The sequence below is a fragment of the Ursus arctos genome, unplaced genomic scaffold (assembly GCF_023065955.2).
Source record: "Ursus arctos isolate Adak ecotype North America unplaced genomic scaffold, UrsArc2.0 scaffold_7, whole genome shotgun sequence".
Lineage (NCBI taxonomy): Eukaryota > Metazoa > Chordata > Mammalia > Carnivora > Ursidae > Ursus > Ursus arctos.
In genome coordinates, this window is record NW_026623089.1 from 62,787,748 (window position 1) to 62,813,328 (window position 25,581).

The 25,581-nt window shown below is 40.1% G+C and overlaps 1 protein-coding gene across 11 annotated transcripts in view; it reads left to right on the forward strand.

Annotated features, from left to right (window-relative positions):
- ANK3 (ankyrin 3) overlaps nt 1–25,581 on the forward strand; it is a 641,190-nt gene that overhangs the window by 596,205 nt on the left and 19,404 nt on the right. For 4 of the 11 annotated variants that reach the window (XM_057308888.1, XM_057308889.1, XM_057308891.1 and 1 more), the window contains 7 exons: nt 9,739–9,813; nt 12,856–12,987; nt 13,893–14,036; nt 16,755–17,433; nt 19,848–20,223; nt 21,973–22,023; nt 23,877–23,963. In XM_057308888.1, the coding sequence (XP_057164871.1) occupies nt 9,739–9,813; nt 12,856–12,987; nt 13,893–14,036; nt 16,755–17,433; nt 19,848–20,223; nt 21,973–22,023; nt 23,877–23,963 (1,544 nt within the window). Of the gene's footprint in view, nt 1–9,738; nt 9,814–12,855; nt 12,988–13,892; nt 14,207–16,754; nt 17,434–19,847; nt 20,224–21,972; nt 22,024–23,876; nt 23,964–25,581 lie in introns of those variants that run through there. The other 7 variants (XM_057308893.1, XM_048218874.2, XM_048218876.2 and 4 more) reach the window with 5 other exon arrangements.

Genomic DNA, 25,581 nt, shown 5'->3' on the forward strand with positions numbered 1-25,581 from the left:
TTAAAAATACGACTGCTTTTTAGATTTTCCCATGATACCTTTTGAGAATTAAAAGTATAATCAGCTGTGAAAAAAAAAAATACCCAAAATAAACTATGTGCTTTTATCCATAATGAAGATAACTCCAGATGTGGCTTTATTTAGTTGCAGATGTGTTTTTAATATGCAGTATTAAATATTTTCCTTAAGTCTCAAAAGGTACCAAGATTTTGCATCTCATGGAAAAAGTGTACTCTTCTTTCTAAATGCTCTTGTGGAAGTATTTTTAAAGTTTATATATTGTGCATAATACGGCAGAAAAACTGTATTACTTCATTGGCTTGTTTGCCATGATATATTGCGCATGATAAAATGTTTTCAGTTGCTTTGCTTGCTATGGTAACCATGACCCATATTTCCTGCTTTTTTCCCCCTTTGTGTGTATGTACATACGCATTTTTAAATCATTTCATATCACATTTTCTTTTTCCTCACCAAAAGGAATATGCTGCATGGGAAAAATAAATGCAAACATTCCTTTTCTTTGTTTTTTTTTCTTTTTTTCCTTTTAAAGTTCTGACTCAGAAAATTTCTTGCTCTTATTGGCTTTTTATGGGTGTGAAGCATAACCGAATTGTGCATGGAAGGTACAGATTTAAAATCCAGTGGCTTCACAGTTTGCACATCAGTTGCCTGTCACATAAAAGTTACCTTGGATTCTGCATGAAATAGGCTTGAGTAGTTTTCTAAAAAAGAGTTCTAGATATTTAATGTATGGTGACACACATTGATATGGTTCTAAGTAGGTGCAATCTCTATCACCGAAAGGTTCAAGGAGAGGGAACGTTAGAAATTGCTAAAATGAAAGTTATATGGTTGCACGAAACCAACTTGTACCTACACAGGCAAAGCAATGGCTGCTGATATTTCAAAACCAGCACATAAGAAAGTCAATAGGAAGTAAGGGAACGGTTTTCCATTGTGGTTATTTTTCTCATCATTAATTCTTTCCTCATGTTTTCTGTTTCTCATTGTTGGCCTCTTTGGTTGCGATGTGCTTTTTCTGTCTTTCATTTCACATTGCTCTGTTTTTTGTTTGTTTGTTTGTTTATTTTAACTTGGGATTAGTTATGTCTGTGGAATTTTTTTTTCCTCTTTTACTTTAATTGTTCCTTTTGCCTCTTCCATTCTAAATCATGCAAACAATTGTACTTGCTTTTGTAATATTTCAAAGTTTACTGACCAATTTTTTTCTCTGGTCTCTCTGTTTCTCAACCATTTTTGTTGATTTTTGTGTTTGATTTCATTTTAAAATTTAAGAAACAGTTGAACGGAGTGCAGGAGCAACAAGATCCCTCCCCACCACTTACTCATACAAGCCATTCTTTTCTACAAGACCATACCAGTCCTGGACAACAGCTCCGATTACAGTGCCTGGGCCGGCCAAGTCAGGCTTCACTTCCTTATCAAGCTCTTCCTCTAACACGCCATCAGCTTCTCCGTTAAAATCAATATGGTCTGTTTCGACTCCTTCTCCAATCAAATCCACGTTAGGCGCGTCAACTACATCTTCAGTTAAATCCATTAGTGATGTGGCATCTCCAATTAGATCCTTTCGGACAATTTCTTCACCGATAAAAACAGTGGTGTCACAATCTCCATACAATATCCAAGTTTCCTCTGGTACCCTGGGTAGAGCTCCCACAGTCCCAGAGGCCTCGCCTTTAAAAGGGCTGGCGTCCAATTCTACGTTTTCCTCCCGCACCTCTCCAGTGACTACAGCAGGGTCTCTTTTGGAGAGGTCGTCCATTACTATGACACCCCCTGCCTCCCCCAAGTCAAACATTAATATGTATTCCTCAAGTTTGCCATTTAAGTCCATTATTACATCAGCAGCACCGCTAATATCTTCGCCTCTAAAGTCAGTGGTGTCTCCAGCTAAATCAGCAGTTGATGTCATTTCATCAGCTAAAGTCATGATGGCCTCTTCTCTCTCATCACCTGTGAAACAGATGCCCGGACACGCAGAGGTGGCACTGGTCAATGGATCTATCTCCCCTCTGAAGTACCCATCATCGTCCACGTTAATTAATGGATGCAAAGCCACTGCCACGTTACAGGAAAAAATTTCCACAGCTACAAACTCTGTGAGCTCTGTGGTTAGTGCAGCCACTGACACAGTTGAGAAAGTGTTTTCTACCACGACAGCAATGCCATTTTCCCCACTCAGGTCATACGTTTCTTCGACGCCATCAGCTTTTCAGTCTCTAAGAACTCCTTCCGCAAGTGCACTCTATACATCCCTTGGGTCGTCAATATCTGCAACTACCTCATCTGTAACTTCATCAATAATAACAGTGCCAGTATACTCTGTAGTCAATGTTTTGCCCGAACCAGCATTAAAGAAACTTCCAGACTCTAGTTCACTTACAAAATCAGCAGCAGCCTTGCTGTCACCCATTAAAACATTGACTACGGAGACACGTCCTCAGCCCCATTTCAGTCGAACTTCATCTCCAGTTAAGTCGTCTTTGTTCCTTGCACCCTCTGCCCTTAAGCTGTCTACACCATCTTCTTTATCTTCCAGTCAGGAGATCTTAAAAGACGTGGCCGAAATGAAAGAGGACCTAATGCGGATGACTGCAATACTACAAACAGACGTGCCTGAGGAGAAGCCATTCCAACCCGAACTCCCAAAAGAAGGGAGAATTGACGACGAAGAACCGTTCAAAATCGTTGAGAAAGTAAAGGAAGACTTAGTGAAAGTGAGTGAAATCCTGAAGAAAGACGTGTGTGTAGATAACAAAGGACCACCCAAATCACCAAAGAGTGACAAAGGACTCTCTCCCGAAGACGACTGGATAGAGTTTAGTTCGGAAGAAATAAGAGAAGCAAGACAACAAGCGGCTGCGAGCCATTCTCCATCTCTGCCGGAGAGAGTGCAAGTGAGAGCAAAAGCCGCCTCTGAGAAGGATTATAACTTGACCAAAGTTATTGATTACTTAACAAACGATATTGGGAGTAGTTCATTGACAAATTTAAAGTACAAGTTTGAGGATGCAAAGAAGGATGGTGAAGAGAGACAGAAAAGGATTTTAAAGCCAGCGATCGCTTTGCAGGAACACAAACTCAAAATGCCTCCAGCCTCCATGAGGCCTTCCACCTCTGAGAAAGAGTTGTGTAAAATGGCCGATTCCTTTTTCGGAACGGATACTATTTTAGAGTCTCCGGATGACTTTTCTCAACACGACCAAGACAAAAGCCCGTTGTCTGACAGTGGCTTTGAAACGAGAAGTGAAAAAACGCCCTCAGCCCCACAGAGCGCTGAGAGCACTGGTCCGAAGCCACTCTTTCACGAAGTCCCCATCCCTCCTGTCATCACAGAAACGAGAACTGAAGTGGTGCATGTTATCAGGAGCTATGAGCCCTCGGCTGGGGATGCTCCCCCAGGCCAGCCGGAGGAGCCCGTGTCACCCAAACCGTCACCTACTTTTACGGAACTGGAACCAAAGCCCACCACCTCTAGTATTAAGGAAAAAGTTAAGGCGTTTCAAATGAAAGCCAATGGTGAAGAAGACGACCACAGCCGAGTTTTGAGCAAAGGCATGCGTGTTAAAGAAGAGACCCACATAACCACAACCACCAGAATGGTCTATCATTCCCCACCAGGCAGCGAAGGTGCCTCTGAAAGAATCGAGGAAACCATGTCAGTCCATGACATCATGAAGGCCTTTCAGTCCGGGCGGGACCCTTCCAAAGAACTGGCAGGGCTGTTTGAGCATAAGTCGGCAGTGCCTCCAGATGTTCACAAGTCTGCTGCTGAAACCGCAGCCCAGCATACAGAGAAGGACAACCAAATGAAACCCAAACTGGAGCGTATAATAGAAGTCCACATCGAAAAAGGTAACCAAGCTGAGCCCACTGAAGTCATTATTAGAGAAACCAAAAAGCATCCAGAGAAGGAAATGTATGTATATCAGAAAGACTTATCCCGGGGAGATATTAACCTAAAAGATTTTCTGCCAGAAAAACACGATGCTTTTCCTTGTCCAGAGGAACAGGGTCAGCAAGAAGAAGAAGAACTTACTGCCGAAGAGTCATTGCCTTCCTATCTGGAGTCTTCCAGAGTAAACACTCCTGTGTCCCAAGAAGAAGATAGTCGCCCTAGTTCTGCTCAACTCATATCTGATGACTCTTATAAAACATTGAAGCTTTTGAGTCAACACTCAATAGAATACCATGACGATGAGTTGTCAGAACTAAGAGGGGAGTCTTACAGGTTTGCTGAGAAAATGCTTCTGTCAGAAAAGCTAGATGTGTCTCATTCTGATACCGAGGAATCGGTTACAGACCATGCAGGACCCCCTAGCTCAGAGTTACAGGGGTCTGATAAGCGGTCCAAAGAAAAAGTAGTCACTGCCCCCAAAAAAGAAATTCTCTCCAAAATCTATAAAGATGTGTCTGAAAATGGTGTAGGTAAAGTGTCTAAAGATGAGCATTTTGATAAAGTGACAGTGTTGCACTATTCTGGCGATGTTAGTAGTCCAAAACATGCCATGTGGATGCGCTTTACTGAGGACAGATTAGACAGAGGTAGAGAGAAGTTGATATATGAAGATAGGGTGGACAGGACTGTGAAGGAAGCTGAAGAAAAACTGACTGAAGTGTCACAGTTTTTTCGTGACAGAACCGAAAAGCTAAATGATGAACTGCAGTCCCCAGAGAAAAAGCCACGCCCTCGAAATGGCAAAGAATACTCTTCTCAGAGCTCTACCAGTAGCAGCCCCGAGAAGGTACTGCTGACAGAACTGTTGGCATCCAATGATGAGTGGGTTAAGGCAAGGCAGCATGGCCATGACGGACAAGGCTTCCCCACAGCCGATGAGAAGAAAGCAGCCAGTCAGCCCAGCAGCCCAGAGAAGAAGGTCCTGTCCCCACAGCCCGAGGACAGCAAGTCCACAGAGGAAGCCAAAGAAAGCATTTCACAGAGCAAGGCACCAGAAGGGCCCCAGTCTGGGTTTCAGCTCAAACAATCTAAACTCAGTTCCATTAGATTAAAATTTGAACAAGGCGCACAGGCAAAAAGTAAGGACGTGTCTCAAGAAGACAGAAGGCCGGAGGGCCAGTCGAGAATCCCAGTTAAAAAAATCCAGGAGAGCAAGCTGCCCGTCTACCAGGTGTTTGCTAGAGAAAAGCAACCGAAGGCCATAGACCTTGCAGACGAAAGTGTATCTGTGCAGAATGATTTGATGGTACTGAAAGCCAAAGCTGAGCCTGCCCAGAGCAACGAGATTGTTGTAAATGATTCTGGCTCCGAGGATGTGAAAACACAGAGGACTGAAATGTCAAGTAAAGCAATGCCTGACTATTTTTCTGAGCAACAGGCTAAAGACTTGGCATGTCATGTAACCTCAGATTTAGCAACTAAGGGACCATGGGACAAAAAGGTCTTTAGAACGTGGGAAAGTTCCGGAGCCACTAACAATAAGTCGCAGAAAGAAAAGCTTTCGCATGTACTTGTTCACGATGTAAGAGAGAATCACGTTGGTTACCCTGAGAGTAAGATTGTTGATCAAAGGAATGAATTCATGTCTGTGACTGAGAGAGAACACAAATTGTTAACAAATGGCTCTCTCTCAGAAATTAAGGAAATGACTGTAAAATCTCCCTCCAAAAAGGTCTTATATAGGGAATATGTTGTGAAAGAAGGGGAACGGCCGGGTGGGCCTCTTGACCAACCTCCGAGGAGGAGTGAGAGCTCAGCGGTGTCGCACATCCCTGTCAGAGCTGCAGAGGGAAGGAGAGTGCTGTCTTCTGACATCCCCGATGGCTTTTGCGAGCAGTCGACATTCCCCCAACATGAACTATCACAAAAGTTATCCCAGTCCAGTATGAGTAAAGAGACAGTCGAGACACAGCACTTTAATTCTATAGAAGACGAGAAAGTTACCTATTCAGAAATCAGCAAAGTGTCCAAACGTCAGAGTTATGTAGGCTTATGCCCTCCTCTCGATGAAACCGAAACCTCTCCCACCAAATCTCCTGATTCCTTAGAGTTTAGCCCAGGAAAGGAATCTCCCTCTAGTGATGTGTTCGACCACAGTCCCCTTGATGGATTGGAAAGAGTTGCTCCACTAGCCCAGACAGAGGGAGGGAAAGACATAAAAACTTTACCTGTGTATGTCAGTTTTGTACAGGTGGGGAAGCAATATGAAAAGGAGATACAACAAGGAAGTGTAAAAAAGATCATAAGTCAGGAGTGTAAGACAGTACAAGAGACCAGGGGGACCTTTTATACAACTAGGCAGCAAAAGCAGCCTCCTTCTCCCCAAGGTAGTCCAGAAGACGACACCCTAGAGCAAGTTTCCTTTCTAGACAGCTCTGGGAAAAGCCCTCTAACCCCAGAAACACCCAGTTCAGAGGAAGTGAGTTATGAATTTACGTCTAAGACACCAGACTCGCTCATAGCTTACATACCAGGCAAACCCAGCCCAATTCCTGAGGTTTCTGAGGAATCTGAGGAGGAGGAGCAGGCCAAGTCAGCCTCCGTAAAGCAGACTACAGTGGAAGAAGCAACCGCTGAGCATGAAACGCCTACCGATGTCAGCAGAGACTCTAACCAAAGACCCAAAAGTAATAGAGTTGCCTATATTGAATTTCCCCCTCCTCCACCACTGGATGCAGACCAGATGGAGCTGGAGAAGAAACATCATTATCTCCCCGAGAGGGAGGTTGACATGATTGAAGTCAGTCTGCAAGATGAGCATGACAAGTACCAGCTGGCCGAACCGGTCATCCGAGTGCAGCCGCCCTCGCCAGTTCCCCCCGGGGCAGACGTCAGTGATTCGAGTGATGACGAGTCCATCTATCAGCCAGTCCCCGTTAAAAAATACACCTTCAAATTAAAGGAAGTAGACGATGAGCAAAAGGAAATGACAAAATCCAAAGCTCCTGCTGATAAGCCTTCCAACCAGAAAGAATTGGAAACTAATGGATCTGGAAAAGATAATGAGTTTGGCCTTGGCCTCGATTCACCTCAGAATGAAACTGCCCAGAATGGGAACAACGACCAGTCCATCACGGAGTGTTCCATTGCCACCACGGCTGAGTTTTCTCACGACACAGATGCCACAGAGATCGACTCTCTGGATGGCTATGACCTGCAAGATGAAGACGATGGCTTGACAGAGAGTGATTCTAAACTCCCAGGTCAAACCATGGAAATTAAGAAAGATGTCTGGAACACGGAGGGCATTCTGAAGCCGGCCGATCGCTCCTTTAGCCAAAGTAAACTTGAAGTTATCGAGGAGGAAGGAAGGGTGGGACCAGACGAAGACAGGCCACCTTCTAAAAGTTCCTCATCTGAAAAGACTCCCGATAAGACTGATCAGAAATCGGGGGCCCAGTTCTTCACACTAGAAGGCAGACATCCTGACAGATCAGTGTTTCCTGATACTTACTTCAGTTACAAAGTAGATGAAGAATTTGCCACTCCTTTCAAAACAGTAGCTACCAAAGGTCTAGATTTTGATCCTTGGTCTAATAACCGAGGGGATGATGAAGTTTTTGACAGTAAATCACGGGAAGATGAAACTAAGCCATTTGGTCTGGCTGTGGAAGACCGCTCTCCAGCAACAACCCCTGATACAACGCCAGCCAGAACGCCAACTGACGAAAGTACCCCAACTAGTGAGCCTAACCCCTTCCCATTTCATGAAGGGAAAATGTTTGAGATGACTCGCAGTGGTGCAATTGACATGAGCAAGAGGGATTTTGTTGAAGAGAGGCTCCAATTTTTCCAGATTGGTGAGCATACTTCTGAAGGGAAGTCAGGGGACCAGGGGGAAGGGGATAAAAGTATGGTCACTGCCACACCACAGCCACAGTCAGGGGACACCACTGTAGAAACCAATCTAGAGAGAAATGTAGAGGCACCTCCAGTCGAACCTAACCCCAGCAGCCCGACCAGCGGAGAGTGTCAGGAAGGCGCAGCCAGTAGTGGCTCCCTGGAGAAATCGGCAGCAGCCACTGGCGCCTCTAAAGTTGACCCCAAGTTGCGCACGCCAATAAAAATGGGAATTTCTGCATCCACCATGACCATGAAGAAAGAAGGCTCTGGAGAAATGACAGATAAGATAGAAGCTGTGATGACCAGTTGTCAGGGACTAGAGAATGAAACTATAACAATGATTTCAAATACAGCCAATAGCCACATGGGCACTAGGCCCCAAGAAAAACATGATTTCCAGAAAGATAACTTTAATAACAACAACAATTTGGATTCTTCCACTATACAGACAGATAACATTACAAGTAATGTAGTTCTTACAGAACATTCTGCACCCACTTGTACCACAGAGAAAGCTAATCCAGTGAAAATCTCATCAGGAAAAAAGACAGGGGTACTGCAAGGACACTGTGTAAGAGATAAGCATAAAGCTCTTGGAGAGCAGCAAAAGACCAAGGAATCGATAGGGATTAGGCGAAAATCCAAGCTTCCCATAAAGGCCACTTCACCAAAAGATATCTGCCCACCAAGTCATATACCAAACATGAAAGTGAGTAAAACGAAGCAGGTCAGTCAATCTGGGAAAACCAAAACCCTTACTGCTTCTTCCTGTGTAGACGTAAAGTCCCGAATTCCAGTAAAAGACACACACAGGGATAACGCAGTTAGGAAAGCATGCGTCACACAAAAGCAAGGGCAGCCAGAGAAAGGCAAGGCCAAACAGCTTCCATCCAAGTTGCCAGTAAAGGTAAGATCCACCTGTGTCACCAGCACCAGCACCACCACCACCACCACCACCACCACCACCACCACCACCACCACCGCCACAGTGAAAGTTAGGAAGAGTCAGCTTAAGGAAGTATGTAAACATTCCATTGAATATTTTAAGGGAATTAGTGGTGAGACTTTAAAGCTTGTGGAGCGCCTCTCGGAAGAAGACAAAAAGATGCAGTCCGAGTTGTCCGATGAGGAAGACAGTACCTCAAGAAACACGTCGTTGTCCGAGACTTCCCGGGGTGGCCAGCCTTCAGTTACAACGAAGTCTGCTAGAGATAAGAAAACAGAGGCAGCGCCTTTAAAATCAAAGAGTGAAAAGGCCGGCAGTGAGAAAAGGAGCAGTAGGAGGACTGGTGAGGATGAAGGCAGTCAGGTCTCTCGAGCACTCTTTGCTCACATCCTGGAGAACGAGCGTAGTTCGTAAACACTTTCCGACTCGTAGAGCCTAGTGCATGAACTGTCGTGATTGCCTGTGCAGTGACTTAACCGTAGTTCTCATTCTGTCATTGTCATCTGTGTGTGCTGTCTCTACACTCTTCTCTCCCTTTTCACTGAACGACACTGCAAGCAGCTAGGGAAGCATGCTGAAGATATTGGTGTCATTCCAGATGAGCCACTTTTTTTTTCTTTTTAATGTACTAATGATTCTGTCAAAGTGAAAGCACAGACGTTGAGACCCCATCATGGTGTTTCCACCGACACAATGATTCTGTAACCGTTGTCCAGTAGCTAGCTCGTCAGCATGTGTGATCCCATCACATTGAGCTTCCATGTAGTCTCACATCTGGCTGGGGCAGGTGACAGTCACGTGAGCCATGTGAAAAGACAAGTGTTCGTGTAGGCGACTAGGACACATTTAAGTGTACAGTGTTAGCGTTAGTCTCTCTGTAAAATCTGAGTACTGCTAAAAAAACAATTTTCCAGTATCGTGTCTTTCTTGATGATTATTTTAATTAAGAAATTGTAAATCGTAGGTCCACAGAGTCCATGTGAACGGACAGATATCAGGATGGCAATAGTAGCCGATCACCTGGGACTTAGTTGGACAGGTAAGTGTGTACACTCCTGAGTGAAACGAATACAGTTTCTTAATTTCTTTGTCTTACTCACAAGAGGTTCGTTATACAAAACGGAAACAAGCGACAAGTAGAAAACAAAACATTTTTATCATCCACCGTTCTATCTACCCAGAGAAAATTATCGATAATACCTTACATACTGTTTTTCAAAGCTTTTTCAATGCATACACACTAAAGAATAGAAATTTAAATCATACTTTACCTTAAATGTGGGCACTTTCTTCACACTGCCTTTTCTGGTGATAGAAGATAACATTTTACCTAGTAGTAAATTTATTTTCTGGGGTCAAGGAAAACACAGTTAAGGCCTAGGACTTTTAAATAATCCAAAATTGTAAACATGAAGTGTTCCCTTAGCGCAGCTTAGGCAACCGTTCAGTTAACACGTGCCTGCGCTTCCCAGGTGTTAATCACTCGTGAGTCGTCTTCACGGTTTTTATGATATACACAGATTATCTGTATGTTTGCTTACCTGAGACTTTTCTTAAGGTGGACTCACTTTTATGCCCAAAGATTTATTTAAAAGGAAATCTTCCATCACTTTGCTAAAGGAAAACAGGGATCATTTTCAATAACTACATAAACAAGAAAACAAGGGAATGAGAGGAAGTTGAAAATTTGAATTACAGTTTTTTAGGTAGGATACACGTATAGAAACCCATCCAGTTTACTAAACTCATTGAGTTTGGTGAGATGAATGAAACTGTTTATGATCTGTGTGTAGAAAAGGGATATTTAGCTTGATTTCACTTCATTACAGATGAAGATAAGATCCTGTGTCAGTTGGACAGTTCTGCTTTGTAGATTTGATGTTAACTGGGCCTCCAAAATCCTACCTCACAGGAATCAGAGAAATTTTAAGTTTTAGAGGTTGAGCGTCTGTTTTTAATGCATAGCCAAGAAAACACAATAGCTTAAAATATAAATGTTAACCATGGTCATATCTAAGTCACCTTGTATACCCTCTGCGATATTCTGCGCTCAGGGAAACGATTATCTCTGCTGTTGAAAGGGAGACTATGAAACCAGATAATGGCAAACAAGGTCAGCTACATTTTCTTCCTTTAAATGGCCTACGTCCTGCCCTTACCCCCAACTTATTAAACCTTCCCGCCTCCTTCCACCCCGCCTCTGCTCTCAGGCACACTGCTCACGACCAGGAGCCTAGTGGTACTCTGAGAACACAGGTGGTCTGAGTAATCCTCAGCAGCTTGTTGAGAGTTAATAGCAATTCATTATGTATAAATATTTGCTAACATAAAATTAATAATAATTGCATTTTAACATCAGACATTGATCTGAATACATACCGGAGCAGATGCTGGTTTTGCAGTGTTATATGCCCTTGCTATTAGATGATTTACCGTAGGCAAATCCCGTCCTTAAGTCTGTTAGAGTAAATTTTTGGAGAAGATGTGACATAAAGCTATTAAATTGTAAAATTCTTTGCGACAGTGTGTCTCTGCTCTTCACTGGATCACTAGACAAAGAATACAGTTGGGTCATAAGGGCTTGTTGGACAGTAAGGAGTATTGTCTCTTAAAGCACAAGAGGATGAAGAACTTAAAAGAAATTTAACTTCTGTGATTTGAATGACTATCTGTTGAGTGAAGATTATCATTAAAATGATTATTTAGAAGAGCAAAATTTAATTTTGTCCCTCAGAACCACTGCCAACGTCTTAATGTACTTTGATTTTTGTATAAAACACTTTAAAATGTTATATTACATATACCGTGTAATTTTTTGCTTTTTTGTTTGTTATTACCTAGTTTCCACAAAATTGCATATTCTTTGATCTTGGTTTTCATGGATAAATAACATCCAGTATACATACTTTATAATGGTGTTTTCTAACTTCGGGTCCCACGCACTCATGAGTCATGAAATCAATTCATAGTTTGGTTTTGTTTTCAATAGAATAGAATGGGAGGAAATGTCTGTGCCTTACGTGTATTACGGCTAAGTTTTGCTTCTTGAAGATCTGGTTTCATTTATATGAACACCGTGCTGTACAATGTATATCTAACTGGAGGCCGTGATCAGAACAGTTCACAAGCCACTGCATTAACTCAGTTAACTCTTCTTTTGTCCCACACTTGGATTGTTTTCCGTTTGTTAATAGTACAAACCTGAGATAAACATTCACGTGTGTACATCCTCGTGTCCAACCCAATGTATCATCCCGACAGTTCCTAGAAGTGAAGTCGCTTGATCCTGGAGGCTTATGAGCCCCTGAGTGCATTTCGCCAAATGCTAGAAATATTTAAGCAGGGTAGAATCTTGACCAATTCCTTTTCCATGGGAGGATTTTTTTTCCCCATTTATTTCTAGAATCACTTAAAGTAATACATACCTGAGGAATTTTTTTTAACTGTGTAGGAAATACACAGTGAAAAGTCAGGCTCCTTCTCATCTTTGATTCCTGTTCCCCTCTGCCAAGGCAGCCACTGATGCTCACATGCGTCTTCCCAGAGACCCTCTCTGAGTATCAAGGCCGAGCATACGGGTGTAGACATTTAGGTGGACACAAAGCTATTTCCCTTTTGTTATACAAGTGGCAGCGTAGCGTAGACAGCGATCTGGTCTGTGGTCATCATTTAACCTCCCAAGTGGAATTCCTGAAGGCCCACTACCAGCGTCGCCTGTGCCTGGTTCATGGGTGTGTATCCCTGCCCATCTCATATGAAGCTCGAGGAAATTGCAAAGAATAACTTGACTGAATTCAAAGAATGCAGCAACATCCTCTTTGTACAGATCAAGAATCCTTATAAAAGAATCTCTCAAGAGGGGATCCAATTGTAACTAAGCAGTTATCTCAGGAGAGTTAGGTCACAGCCTGGGTGTGATCACTGCTTCCCTGAAAAGCATATAAAGATTAATGTTCAAGGCTGGACTGGGTTTTACTATAAAATTCCTTTTTGTGTGTCTGTGGCAGTTGAACATTACGTTTATGAAACATGTGATAAAAGTAGAATGTGAAATCTTAGTAACTCTCTTTCTTTTCTACAGAACTGGCAAGGGAACTGAATTTTTCAGTGGACGAAATCAATCAAATACGTGTGGAAAATCCAAATTCTTTAATTTCTCAAAGCTTCATGTTATTAAAAAAATGGGTTACCAGAGACGGAAAAAATGCCACAAGTATGCTGATATTATATTACTTTAACTTTCGAAACTGCGTATATTCAGTATTTTAGATAAGCCTACTGTTAATAGACCAGAGTAATCATAAAGGAATAGCAAGTCTTTTGAAGTTACTTCGTTTAATTTAACGCTGATATCCTAAACACCTGTCTTTAGGAAGCTTCTTAAGAAAGCAAGTAGTAGTGAATTTTTTGCATTTTGTCTTTCGTTCTCTCCGTGACCAACAAAAATGAAAATTGAATTCTAGCTGTTAAATCATGGGGTGATAGTCAGAAGCACCCTGAGGTTACTGCTGTGGCCAGGCTAGATGCACAGGGAGAGAAAGGAAGGAGGATAGGATCAAATCATTTTAACCAGCTTCATGTGTGCTGCAGAGAATTCTCCAGTATTTTTAGGTTTGCTTTGGTTTGGTGGTGTTGGGGTCGGGGGAGGGGAGCGGTGCTCTACTCTGACAAGTGCCACCCCACGACAATGTGGAATAAGTTATTGTGGGTTTGCCTGTGTCAGTCTGACTTTAGTAAGTCTTTAAATGCTAAGCATCAAAATGAGGGTGATCTATGTTGACAGTCTAAAAGGAGAGGAACATGTTTAAAATTTTAATAGATCCCCTCGTAACTAAAAGGAGTCTAGCTATTTTGAGGCCCATCTGCTCAGCACCTTACAGGGGAATGAATGTTGCTGTCATCACACACAGCTTCACAAAGTGATTCTTAAGACCCTGACATGACCTCCCTGTAACAGTGAGCTTTCTGAGCCCCTCTGCGTGGGGAACCGGCAGAGCCGCAGGGAGGAGGAGCTAAGCCGCTAGGAGGGTCGAGAATGCCATGCTTTTGTGTGGATGTTGTGATGACTGGAAGAAAATAATTTAATCGGGTTTTCAACCCTTTTTTCTCCTTTTTCAGCTGATGCCTTAACTTCGGTCTTGACAAAAATTAATCGAATAGATATAGTGACTCTCCTAGAAGGACCAATATTTGATTATGGAAATATTTCAGGCACCAGAAGTTTTGCAGATGAGAACAATATTTTCCATGACCCTGTTGATGGTAATTGAATTTAGTGTTCATATTTATTTAATCATTTGATAAAATTTGAAAGTGTGTAGGACAAGGCAGTCACTTAAAACCAACTAAATTATGATTTGCTTGACTTAATTTCTCATTTTCACAGCATTTTCTCTGCTACAGTCTGCAAATAAACACTCTGATAGAACAAACTTGATAAATGTCTGTTATATAAAATACAAATGAGATCTAAAAGTATAAGTTAACTGAAAGAGTTGGTATTTCAAATATTTTACATGACCAGGTGGAAGAATATTTAATATCTAGAGAATGCATTGTTTTTGTCATTTTCACATTAACCTAAAAAACGAGTGAACTCTTTTATTCACATGTTGATAAGACCAAATTGATAAGCTATCTTTTATCAAACAATCTAGGTACTGGGTCAAGTTTAAGCATATAGCGTAGACATTGTTAGTAAAATGGTGAATTCCTGTTTGGGATCCACGTATTTAAGCATGTACTGAAAAAGTCTAATGCCTCACTCAAAAACATATTTTACTTATTTAGCATTATTTTCACTGTATATGCTTCCATTTATTGTTTGGAAAAACCCTACCCGATCTATCATATATAAAAATCAGTGTCTCATTTCTAATTCAGATGTCACAGATGTCACCAATAACATAGTTAATTCCCTTTTTACATTGGCTTAATTTATAGAATAATATTGTCATCTTCCTTCATTATGTAAATTGGGGCTTTTTAAATCAAAGTATCAAGTAAAGTATAACAAATATCTTAATGTGTTTTTCAAGGTGCTTGTCTTTCGTTACAAATGGAAATTTATTCCAATAATGAATTTTGAGTAAAAAATGATGATGGTGTGGAGGTAGAAAGAAGAGCTAGGGATGTTTTTCTACGATGCCCAGTTTTGAAAAATATGGTGTTTTTTCCCCATTTTTAAACTGGCAAAGTTAGACTAACAAAAATCAACCACTTCTAGTTCTACATATATTATGTGAGCAAAGTTGTCAAATTCTTAAAAAGTTTCTGCTTGCTAAAGTCAACAGAAAATTTAAAGCATACCTTATTATCCACATAACATACACAACGGGCAATAATGTCAAAAGTGGTTTCTTATCAAGCTTATAAATACCACAGAACCTTGGAAAAAAGCTCTCTTCAAGGCCTCATCTTATATGTGAGATCATATAATAGTAGCCAGTCTCTTTTTACACTGAAGACAGACCATCATTATATCAAATTCTGAACTATTGCCAAGTTATAGTTTATGGAATCCTTTAATATTCTGTTTTGGGAAAAAATTTTAAGAAAATATCTAATAAGCGAAAAAAGAAAGAAAGAGAAAGAAAAGAACTAACAAGCAAGGTAACCAGAAAATAATGGAACTAGTCAATAGACTATTAAAAGCTTTATTTATTTGTAACATTTTAAAATCAGAATATCATTAAATAAATTCACAAAAGTTTTTGGTGGTTACATCTTAATATTTTATATTTCTTATTTTAAAAATTCATAGGGAAATTTAGGAATGTGTGTATGAAGTAAATTTCACTTATGCAGATTATAAACCTCAACTAATCTCAGCCAGCTTTTCAACAAGATTCTGGTTTATAGGTGACTATACTTACCTATAGCAGTTTGAATTTACAACAGAAGCTAAGTTGGTATTTGTCATGGACTGATGGGAAAATTAGGCTCCAGTTTTGTAGACCATTAGTTCAGAAAATGTGCTTGGCTGCCTTTTTTTCCTGTCTCTCCTCTTCGTTGAACTTTTGTGAAACCTCCTTTCCTCACCATGACCAGACCATTGTTGACTTCTCTCTCTGCTGAAGGAGAAAAATATTCCCTTTGTCCCCACAATGAAGGTTAAAACAAGGGAATTGTTCCCTACCTCCCCTCTCAGTAGGCTGGTAAATAAACCTCCGTGTTTCACAGTATTGTCATGAATATGAGAGCTCTTTGCAAATGGCTTTCTTCCTGTCTTTGTTGTGTACCATTTTTTTCTCTTTATTTGATTTGTGGTTCTGAGTGGACCCCTCTCACCAAGTTCACTAAGACCTCCATATACACCACAACCCTTTCATCTCTGTCACATTATGACACCTGAAGACTTTCCTTGGAGTCTTTTCTACTTTATCTGCTTTTCAAATCCTTTTCCTAGCATTTTAGATTTTTTTCCCCCAGTGCTACTGCTCTAAAATCTAACAATAATTTCCTTCCAAAGACTAAATTTATTTTTCTTCACGGTAAATTTCATGTGAAAAAATGTAAGAATTAGAGTTGGGTAGCATTGCTCATATGTAAAGCTCTTAAAATAAGTTATAAGTGACTTATTATAAAAATCGGTTTCTTGTGGCTTGCTGTATGCAGTCTACCACAATATGGATTTTGCATGCTAAAAGTAGAAAGATAATTTGGCCATGGAATAAGTGTATCTTATATAACGGCAGCTAACTTTGTATTGATTGAAGTAGTCTGTATATTTAAGTTACTGTATTAAAATTATCAAAATTGATAGAAATCATTTATATCTTAATTAATAGTCTGTTTTATTATAGTTTGCACTAGTATTTCATTGTATTACATTTAATTGAACTAAACCAATAAATTTATGAACATTATTCTGTAACTCATCATACATTTTCATATCTGATATAATTTAATTCATTCCATGTGTTTTGTTTGCTGTACTCTAATTCATTCCAGTCAGTCCGAATGTACTGTCTTCCATAGGTTATCCTTCCCTTCAAGTGGAACTGGAAACTCCCACAGGGTTGCACTACACACCACCCACCCCTTTCCAGCAAGATGATTATTTTAGCGATATCTCTAGCATAGAGTCTCCCCTTAGAACCCCCAGTAGACTGAGTGATGGGCTAGTGCCTTCCCAGGGGAACGTAGAGCATTCAGCAGATGGACCTCCAGTTGTAACTGCAGAAGACACTTCCTTAGAAGACAGCAAACTCGAAGACTCAATGCCTTTAACAGAAATGCCTGATGCAGTGGATGTAGATGAGAGCCAGTTGGAGAATGTATGTCTGAGTGAGTATCCTCAATACCTCGGAAGTATGGCTGGGGTCCCAAAAGATGTTAAACCAGCAGAGCCATTGAAACAGCCTAGTAAAGTAGGAGTGAGCTCTGAGCAGCAAGAGAAAGGAAAATCTGGTCCTGATGAGGAGATGACGGAAGAAAAACTCAAATCTCTGTTTGAGGACATTCAACTTGAAGAAGGAGTAGAGTCTGAGGAGATGACAGAAGAAAAAGTACAGGCTATTCTTAAACGTGTTCAGCAAGCAGAACTGGAAATGTCTTCAATTTCAGGTTGGCAGAACGAGACATCAAGTGGAAACCTAGAGGCCCCTGCTCAGGCTCGAAGAATAACTGGTGGGTTACTAGAACGGCTGGATGACAGGTATGGCTCCGTTTCAGAAAAAAAAAGCGAATCACAGGTTACGTGTTAATCGTTTGTTTTAAATACTTGCTTTTTAGCAATTACTCTTTTCCTAAATCACCATTCCAGTTTGGGGACAATACCTGCCTTAAAGATTGGTTCATTCTGCTAATCCAGAGAGGGAAAGTGACGTGACATCTGACTCTTGATCTCAGCTCAGTTCTTAAAATCACAGTTGTGAGTTCAAGAAATCACAGTTGTGAGTTCAAGAAATCACAGTCGTGAGTTCCAGCCCCATGCTGGGCTCCACGCTGGGTATGGAGCCTACTTAAAAAAAACAAAACAAAACAAAAAACAACTAATGGTAGCCGGAAGTGAAATGCAGACAGTTTCCCATGGATGCCAAAGCTATATAGGTTTACTTTAGAAGACTGCTCTTTTCTAGTTTATTACTTGTCTTATTTTCACAAAGCCAATAAGGAATGCACTTTCAAAATAATGTAATAAATAAAACTCCATGTCCTTTAGAAATATGAACATTTCTATTGTTTCCTGACCTCAAACATAATATGCTTATTATGCAAACTTTAAAACACAGATTTAAAAAGTCAAAACCCCATCATCTAGCAATAACTGCTACTAAAATTTGGGTGGATTTCTTTTACGTGTATTTTTCTCAATGTGTTAATGTGGAAAATGCAGAGAAGCAAAAAGAAAAGTCATCGGTCCTCCTACCATACTGAGAAAACACTTAACATTGTGTAATCCTTCCTTCTTCCTACATGAACACTTTATGTGATCTCAAACATTGCATATGTAATTCTTCACTCCAAATAATATTGCCACGGTGGAAATTTGATTACAACCAAAATAATTCCCTAATCATGAATCTGGTTCTTTGTTATCCTGGACTTACTCTAGGAAGGTGAGAATCTAATGTCCTTCAGACATCGGTTCAAATCCCACCAGCATTAGGTTTGCACTTTGTGACTCTGGGTGAATTTCTAAGCTCTAAGGATGTCAGTCTAATCAGCTTTACAAATTAGAATCCTACTGCTTTCCTCAAGCAGGTTTACGGAGTGAAAAAGAAAGCCTATAGAATGGCTACCAGATGGCTGGTACAAATAATCTCTCAGTAATGGTTGGCATTATTTTTATTTGTGCATACGTCAGACTAAAATATATTTTACTTCAGTGGCAACTACTGATAACCTCAGGGTTTTCTGCATCCAACTTAAGTTTCTTTCATAACCATATTTAATATTTTCATATTGCTGATAAGCTTCTTGCTCGGTAAAAATTCCCAAAGAGGGAGTTTATAACATTCTGCAAAAAGGATTCTACAAGATTCCTTTAGAAGAATGATAAGACCAAAGAATTCTGTGTTCAGCCTACCAGACTATGGCAAAGACAACAAACAGTACTAATTTTGATGTCTGTGTTCTAATATAGTCACATAGTCTATAGTTGCATAGCAAAAAATATACATTTAGGTGATGGCATCTTCACACTGTGCTGGGACCGTTTGTCCTTACACATATGGAATAGAGTGTGCTGTTGACTGGGGGTTGTTTAAATATAATCAAAATCTGATTTATAAGAATACACACATACTTACAGACATGTGCATGATATATATATATTTATATTTATATTTTTATATAATATGTAAAAAATATATATCTTATATATAATATATTATTCTAGTTATCGCCTTCAGAATTCTACAAGTAATAAGCAAAGACACTAAAAACAGTGCACGAGCTAGAAAATAAAAGTCTATACTGATACTAGTAAAAATTAGAGATCAATTTAAAAGAAAGTATTGGAAGAGAAAGATTGTTAACAGTTGAAAGGAAAATAGTCCTCACAGAACAGAGAAGCGACAGGTAAGCACCAACACCCACTCCCCAGTGGGAGTCAGCAGAGGTCAGGGGAGGGGAAGGGGACCCAAGTAAGGGTGTTAGGATGGCAGTATACACCACTGGAAACCCATTCAAAGACTGGAATGTCGGTGTTTGGGGATGCCAGAGCTCTCATCACAGGAATGCATTTGATTCTCTGCCAGCAGTTTTTTTACTGGCAATGTGAAAGCCTTTTGCAATATCCTCCTCTTTTAGATTGGTGGGTCTGGAACTCTGGGTATGTCTGTGCACCTCTCAGGATGAGTTTTTAAAATCTCAAATCCAAGTAGCTGTAGCAGTGCAATTAAAACAAAACGGAAACAAGGGCAGCACAGCTAGGCAGGTTGGGAATTGGGGTGTGGGGGAAGCCTGGGGCCTCACCCCCAGACCCAAACCCCTGATTGCCCCTCACACATCAGATTTATGCCTAAAAAAGTGTTTTAAAACACGGTTGTTAAAAATTTAGAGCTTCTGAAGCCCATTTTCAGCCATGTATTACCATCGTAAGTTTCCACATTTTCTCTGTTGCAGCCCTGATCAGTGTCGAGATTCTATTACCTCATATCTCAAAGGAGAACCTGGAAAATTTGAAGCAAATGGGAGCCATGCAGAAGTCACTCCAGAGGCAAAGACAAAATCCTACTTTCCAGAATCCCAAAATGATGTAGGGAAACAGAGTGCTAAGGAAACTCTGAAACCAAAAATACACGGATCTGGTCGTGTGGAGGAACCAGTATCGTCACTAGCAGCCTATCAGAAAGCTCTAGAAGAAACCAGCAAGTTTGTAATAGAAGAGCCTAAACCCTGTGTGCCTGTCAGTATGAAAAAGATGAGTAGGACTCCTGCAGATGGCAAGCCAAGACTTAACCTGCACGAAGAAGAGGGGTCCAGTGGGTCTGAGCCAAAGGTATGCAGTCCAGTTATCCGATACACTGTCAGTTAAAACAAGAGTACCGATGCTTCGTGTCCTTTAATTAATCTTGTAATACTGGGTCCGAGGTTCTTTACTATGTCCAAATTATCAGTGCTGCCACTAATGGCGGGGGTGAAGAAAGTACTAGGTAAAACACATGCTAATTGATTATATTTTCATTCACTGAGTAGGAAAAAGGATTAAGCGTCTCTTCAGCCACTTTTCAGGAGAAAAAAAGAACTATAGAGTTGTTATGCTTAATATCCAGAGGTAATTTTGCCTAGGATTTGGATTTGGGTTTCCTAACTCCCAACCCAGTCTTCTTTTCTTATGGAAGGAGGATAGTTATTCTGAATGTTTCTGGTTCTTCTGCATAATTTAAAGGGTTTGTAGCATGTGACCCATCTAAGAGTTCTCCCCTCTAAGGTCTGTTGTCTGAAAGCGTGTTTTAAAAATTAAAGAAACACAGTGTCCAAGCCTGAAATGAGGTGGGTCTAGACCCCTGTTGGTTGACCGCATTTAGAAACTTGAAGTTATAGGTATCATTTTAACCATTTTTATATCTAAGTTGATAATTATCTTAATATTTGTTTTAAATACTTTTAAAGACTGTCATAGAATTATTTGCTTGCACTTTGTACTTAAAACATGTCTTCGTGGTACCATCTAATAGATTTTTTTTTCATTCTTTGAGGTTTACCACTTGTAGATATTAAAAAAAAATTTGGACTGAAATTATAACTCATAGATGGATATAAGAAAATAAAAATTAGTTCCATTTCCTACATCTTTTTGCTGCTTTTTGCTCTCAGCCACGTCTTTTCCTGAGCCGTGCCGTAGGCGTAGGCTGAGACGTGGACATCTTGGAATAGTAGCACCTACAGTTTTCCCTGAAACATCCAGTGTACATCTGCAGTGCTTGGGGTAGAAATAAACAAGTCTTCCGTAGAGTAGCGAGTCTGTGATTAGGTCGTGGTTTACAAAAACTTGAGTAGTAAACTCCCAGTCACTCAGGGGCTAATGATCAGCTGATCAATTAATCATCTTTCCTTTCCCCTTCTGCAGCTATCTTTTGACCATTTTCATGCACGTTAGGAGGGAAAGTGAGAGGAAGTAAAGTTCTCAGGCCTTCCTTTCACTTCCCGAGAAATGGGTTTGAATATTGATTTCTTTCAGTTAATTCTTAGCATATGTAAGCAGCATGACCTTTGATGGTCCCTTTTAAAACGAGTCCACAAAATACAGAAAGAAGCAGTAACATAGTGATGTCTTAACTATGGAAGTTGACTATTAAAAATATGTAGAGAAGTTCTGAAATCAAATGATCGTCTAAATATAAATAAGCACGTGTGTGGGTACACATGCAGGCACACTGGCCACTGAGGAACCGGGGAGAAGGAAAAGAGGGTTTGAAATGAAAGTCTTACCCCTGAACGGAAGCTCAGCTGAGTTCATCAGTACTGGACCACCATAACTATTAGAAAATGTTTTCAAATTTCTTATGAGATCGTGCTTTTGGGATTGGTCACTGGTCCTACTCTAATGCCTAGAAAGTTTTCAAAATATAGAAGTTTTTAATGGAGTTAAATTTTCTGGGAGCTATGAACCTGATCTCACAAGAAATCCAGAAATGTTCAGGATGTGTCCTTTGTGGCTAGACCATAGTAGAGTAGTAGCAACCAAGTAGGTCATCTGATGTATGATCTCAGAAAACAGCCCCCTTTTTGTCCCCTAAAAAATCAGGTCAAAAGTCCGGGTGCGGCTCTTACACGGATGACTGCCTGCTGTTACAAGGTAAACTTCTGCTCTTTTCCACCTCTTTCCATGCAGTGACCCATGGCAAGACGTACTGAAACCCATTTGTCTGTCTCCTAATTACCCCCTTTGGCAATTCTAGAGAATTCTCTAAAAGGAATCCTGCTCGAGATTTACTACCGTCTTCTCTCTACCCTTCACCTTCAGATTAGCAGACTTCAGGCAGAAAGTGGAAACTAAAACATTGGCCAAATGGTGACTTTTTCTTTCTGTAAAGGACTAGTCTCAGATGATTCTTGATGGGATTATAATACAATTGACGTCTAGGTTTGGTAGTGTTCGGATTAATATATGTTCTGCTTTTCAATTTACCCACGTGAAAAGCTTTGCCCAGTTTACAATTCTGTGTATGAAAAATTCACTTTGAATTTTCCCTTTTGCCTCATCTAATCTGTTGATCCCTGAGTGCTGATTGGGAATTCTTTTCTTTCACAATATGAATTCCTCTTACTTCTTCTGCCTTTTTGAGCTGTTTCAGTGCCTCCTTTCACAATACTGGGATCATTGTAAATTTTCTGAATTTACAGTCTTTTCTAAAACATTTTAAAAGTAAGAGGGAACTATCTTTGCAAGGAATAAGAAACTTGAAAACTCTTTCCTTTTGACACCATATTATTCAGTAGGGTATTTTGTTCAGATGAAATGTCTTACAAAGTTAAGGTTGATATTACTATCATATTTTAGAGTATTTGTTAAGTGTGCCTTGGGTGGAAAATGCTTTATAATCTATTTGACAACATTTCATAAATCACTTTAGCTCACACTTCTGTAACAATTTTACTTTTTTTCCCCTCTATTTTTACCAACACTGCCACTGATTCTTCCGGTGGCTATTAATTGCAGTTTCTATCTCCAGGACTCTCGGCTTTGGGGCAACTAGCAAACTTAGAAAATAAAATGCCAGAACTATTTTCAGAATTCCACCATTAAAATTTAGAGATAAAATCATTCAGTTAATAGTCTTCCCCATGACACTGAAGTGGAAACCAGAGATATTTTTCCCTTCAAGTTGTGAGCTATGTGATAGGTTTTCCTTTTTCTCATCCTTGTTGCCTAAAAATTAATATTTTGTGTACTTTCTGTATTCTTGTCTGTACCATCCTCTTGTCTGTCAGATGTTGTTTCTGTCCTCATTTCATGTCAGGTCTTTAAAATAAGACTCTGAGCTTTCATATGTTTTACATTATTCCTTGATTCTTGGCATGAGCTCTTACTGAGCATGGACTGTGTGTTAGGGGCCAATGATGCTGGTAAAAATCTCCTGATAGAAATATATGTGACAAATTCTACTGATGTCCATTCTTTACTTTTTTATAAAGTTCAAAATAGCTTTTGAGAAAGTTGTCAGATCTGACCAAAATTTCACAAAAATCAGATATGTTGTGCCTCTTTCTGTAGATCGAGTGAAGCACGGCCGTTCAGGTCAAATGTACAGAGATTTAAAATGAGTTTTAAATGAATATTAATGTTTCTTCAAACTAATAATGAGTAGCATGTAGTTTCTGATACCAAAATGTCTCTTATAATTATTTTTAATGTATTTAATTACATTAATCTTTACCATATATATGCACATAAAGATCAATGTAATTAAATATATGTGTTAATAGACATACACACGTATAGTACATACATAGAGGCATTTCATTTAGGATCCTGCTCAAAATTTTCGTCCACTTAAATTTTTTTTTAAGATTCTTATAAATACGAGTGTCATGTTCCTTAGCAGGGAAAACCAGCAAGTGAAAGTAATTCTTTTTTGATTTCCCTTCTCAGAATGTCTTTTATTTTAAATGTGATGGTAAAATTGTACTAAAAAATGCGTTTATCAGGACTTGAAAGACAGTGAGAGTGATTCAAGCTCAGAGGAAGAACGGAGAGTCACTACCCGAGTTATTCGCCGGCGTTTGATTATAAAGGTATCCTGTAGCCAGATCGTGACGGGGCATTGCTATGGGATTAGAAGGTCCTTCCTTGCGGTCTTGAAAAGTCAGCATGCTTGATAGCTAAGTGGCTCTGTATATGTTTCTTTGCACATTTGAAAGCTTGTAAGAACCACCACCAAGAGGAAAGGGTCATGTTGCATGGTAGTGAGTATTCTGTCTAGGCCTGTGTTTGACTTGTGGCAGCTGTAATTTCGTCTGAGAATTCTTGGCATTTGTATCCTGCTTTCCCTGAAAAACAGTTGTATGTGAACAAAGATTTTATCTTGGTGAGAGAATAGTTCATATCAAATGAAACGTTCAGTGGCAAGGTCAGGGGCCACAGTGAGGTATGAGGTCAGAGGGCAATGAAATAATGAAAAGGCTCTCTCCTTGGTCTCAAATTCCTACTGCCTGAACAGATCTTGAGTAAAAACCAGTTCTTTATTACCAGTCAGTAGCTGAAAATTTGGAGTTCTAGCCTGGCATGGATGGATGTGACATAAACAAAATCAGGCAAAACCTTCTGAAAAAGGCTTTTAACTTGACTAACATACAGAAAATCAGGCTGTATTCTTACGTATAGGAAGCATTTTTTACTGGAAGTGAAAAATATTACTCCCCCCTGTTGCAACACAGTTGAACACGGTGAATCAATCTTCATTTCCTCCACAAGGGCCCTCTGAAGCACTGACTTTATGCCTGGTCAGGTCCAGCAGAACACTTCCCACAGTCTGCTGCTTGTCTTCATTACTCTGTCTTTAGAAAGAGATTTCTTGATGTTAGAATAACGGACTGCAGAAACCAGGAAGCCATTTTCAACACACAGGCCTTTGAATGTGGTCCAAATAACTTGAGGCTCCTTGGTTAACAGCTCTGGAGAGAAGGAAAGGAAGGGGAATATCTATTGAAAACCATTTATCAGATTTATCATCCCTTTCCAAAGTGTCAGGAGACCCACAAGAGAGTAGAGAAGTTGGCTTAGGTATCTAAAACTTTTTAATCTTGCTGCTTGTACATTTCACATAGATCAGATGAAAGAAGAGAAGAAAATCTGCCAAATCCGCTCTAGTATAGGTTTTCTCAGGCTCTGGAAGCATTAGAGAAGAAAGCAAGTCCTTGTCTAAATCTTAAACTATCCCCAAATCAATCAATAGACAGCTACTAAAAAAGAAAAAAAAAAAGCATGAATCACTTCTTTGACAGTTCCATCTAGGCAAGCCAAATTACTTATTGGTATCCAGCATATTTGCAAGTATTCACCCTGCTTATAAAATCCTCATAATCAGTCAACTCCCACACATTCCCTGGGATGAGGGGAAAGAAATACTTAATACGGGTTTTCTGAAGGAGTTAAAGCTATACGCTTTGCTCAGGCAGGCTTTGCCCTTCCCAGAATCAAGGACTTCAAGAAATGATATTTTAAAGTGAAACGTCCAGAAAAAGTACACCAGACATATCGTCTTTAACTTGCTTTTTATGCTTAACATACAACAAACTCATGTTGCATCCAAATCTACCTCATTCCTTATAAAGTCGAATCTCCTCTACATAGGGTAGAAGAAAATAAACATAATCCTGCAAAAAAAGCGAGAGGGAGAGGATAAAGAAGTTT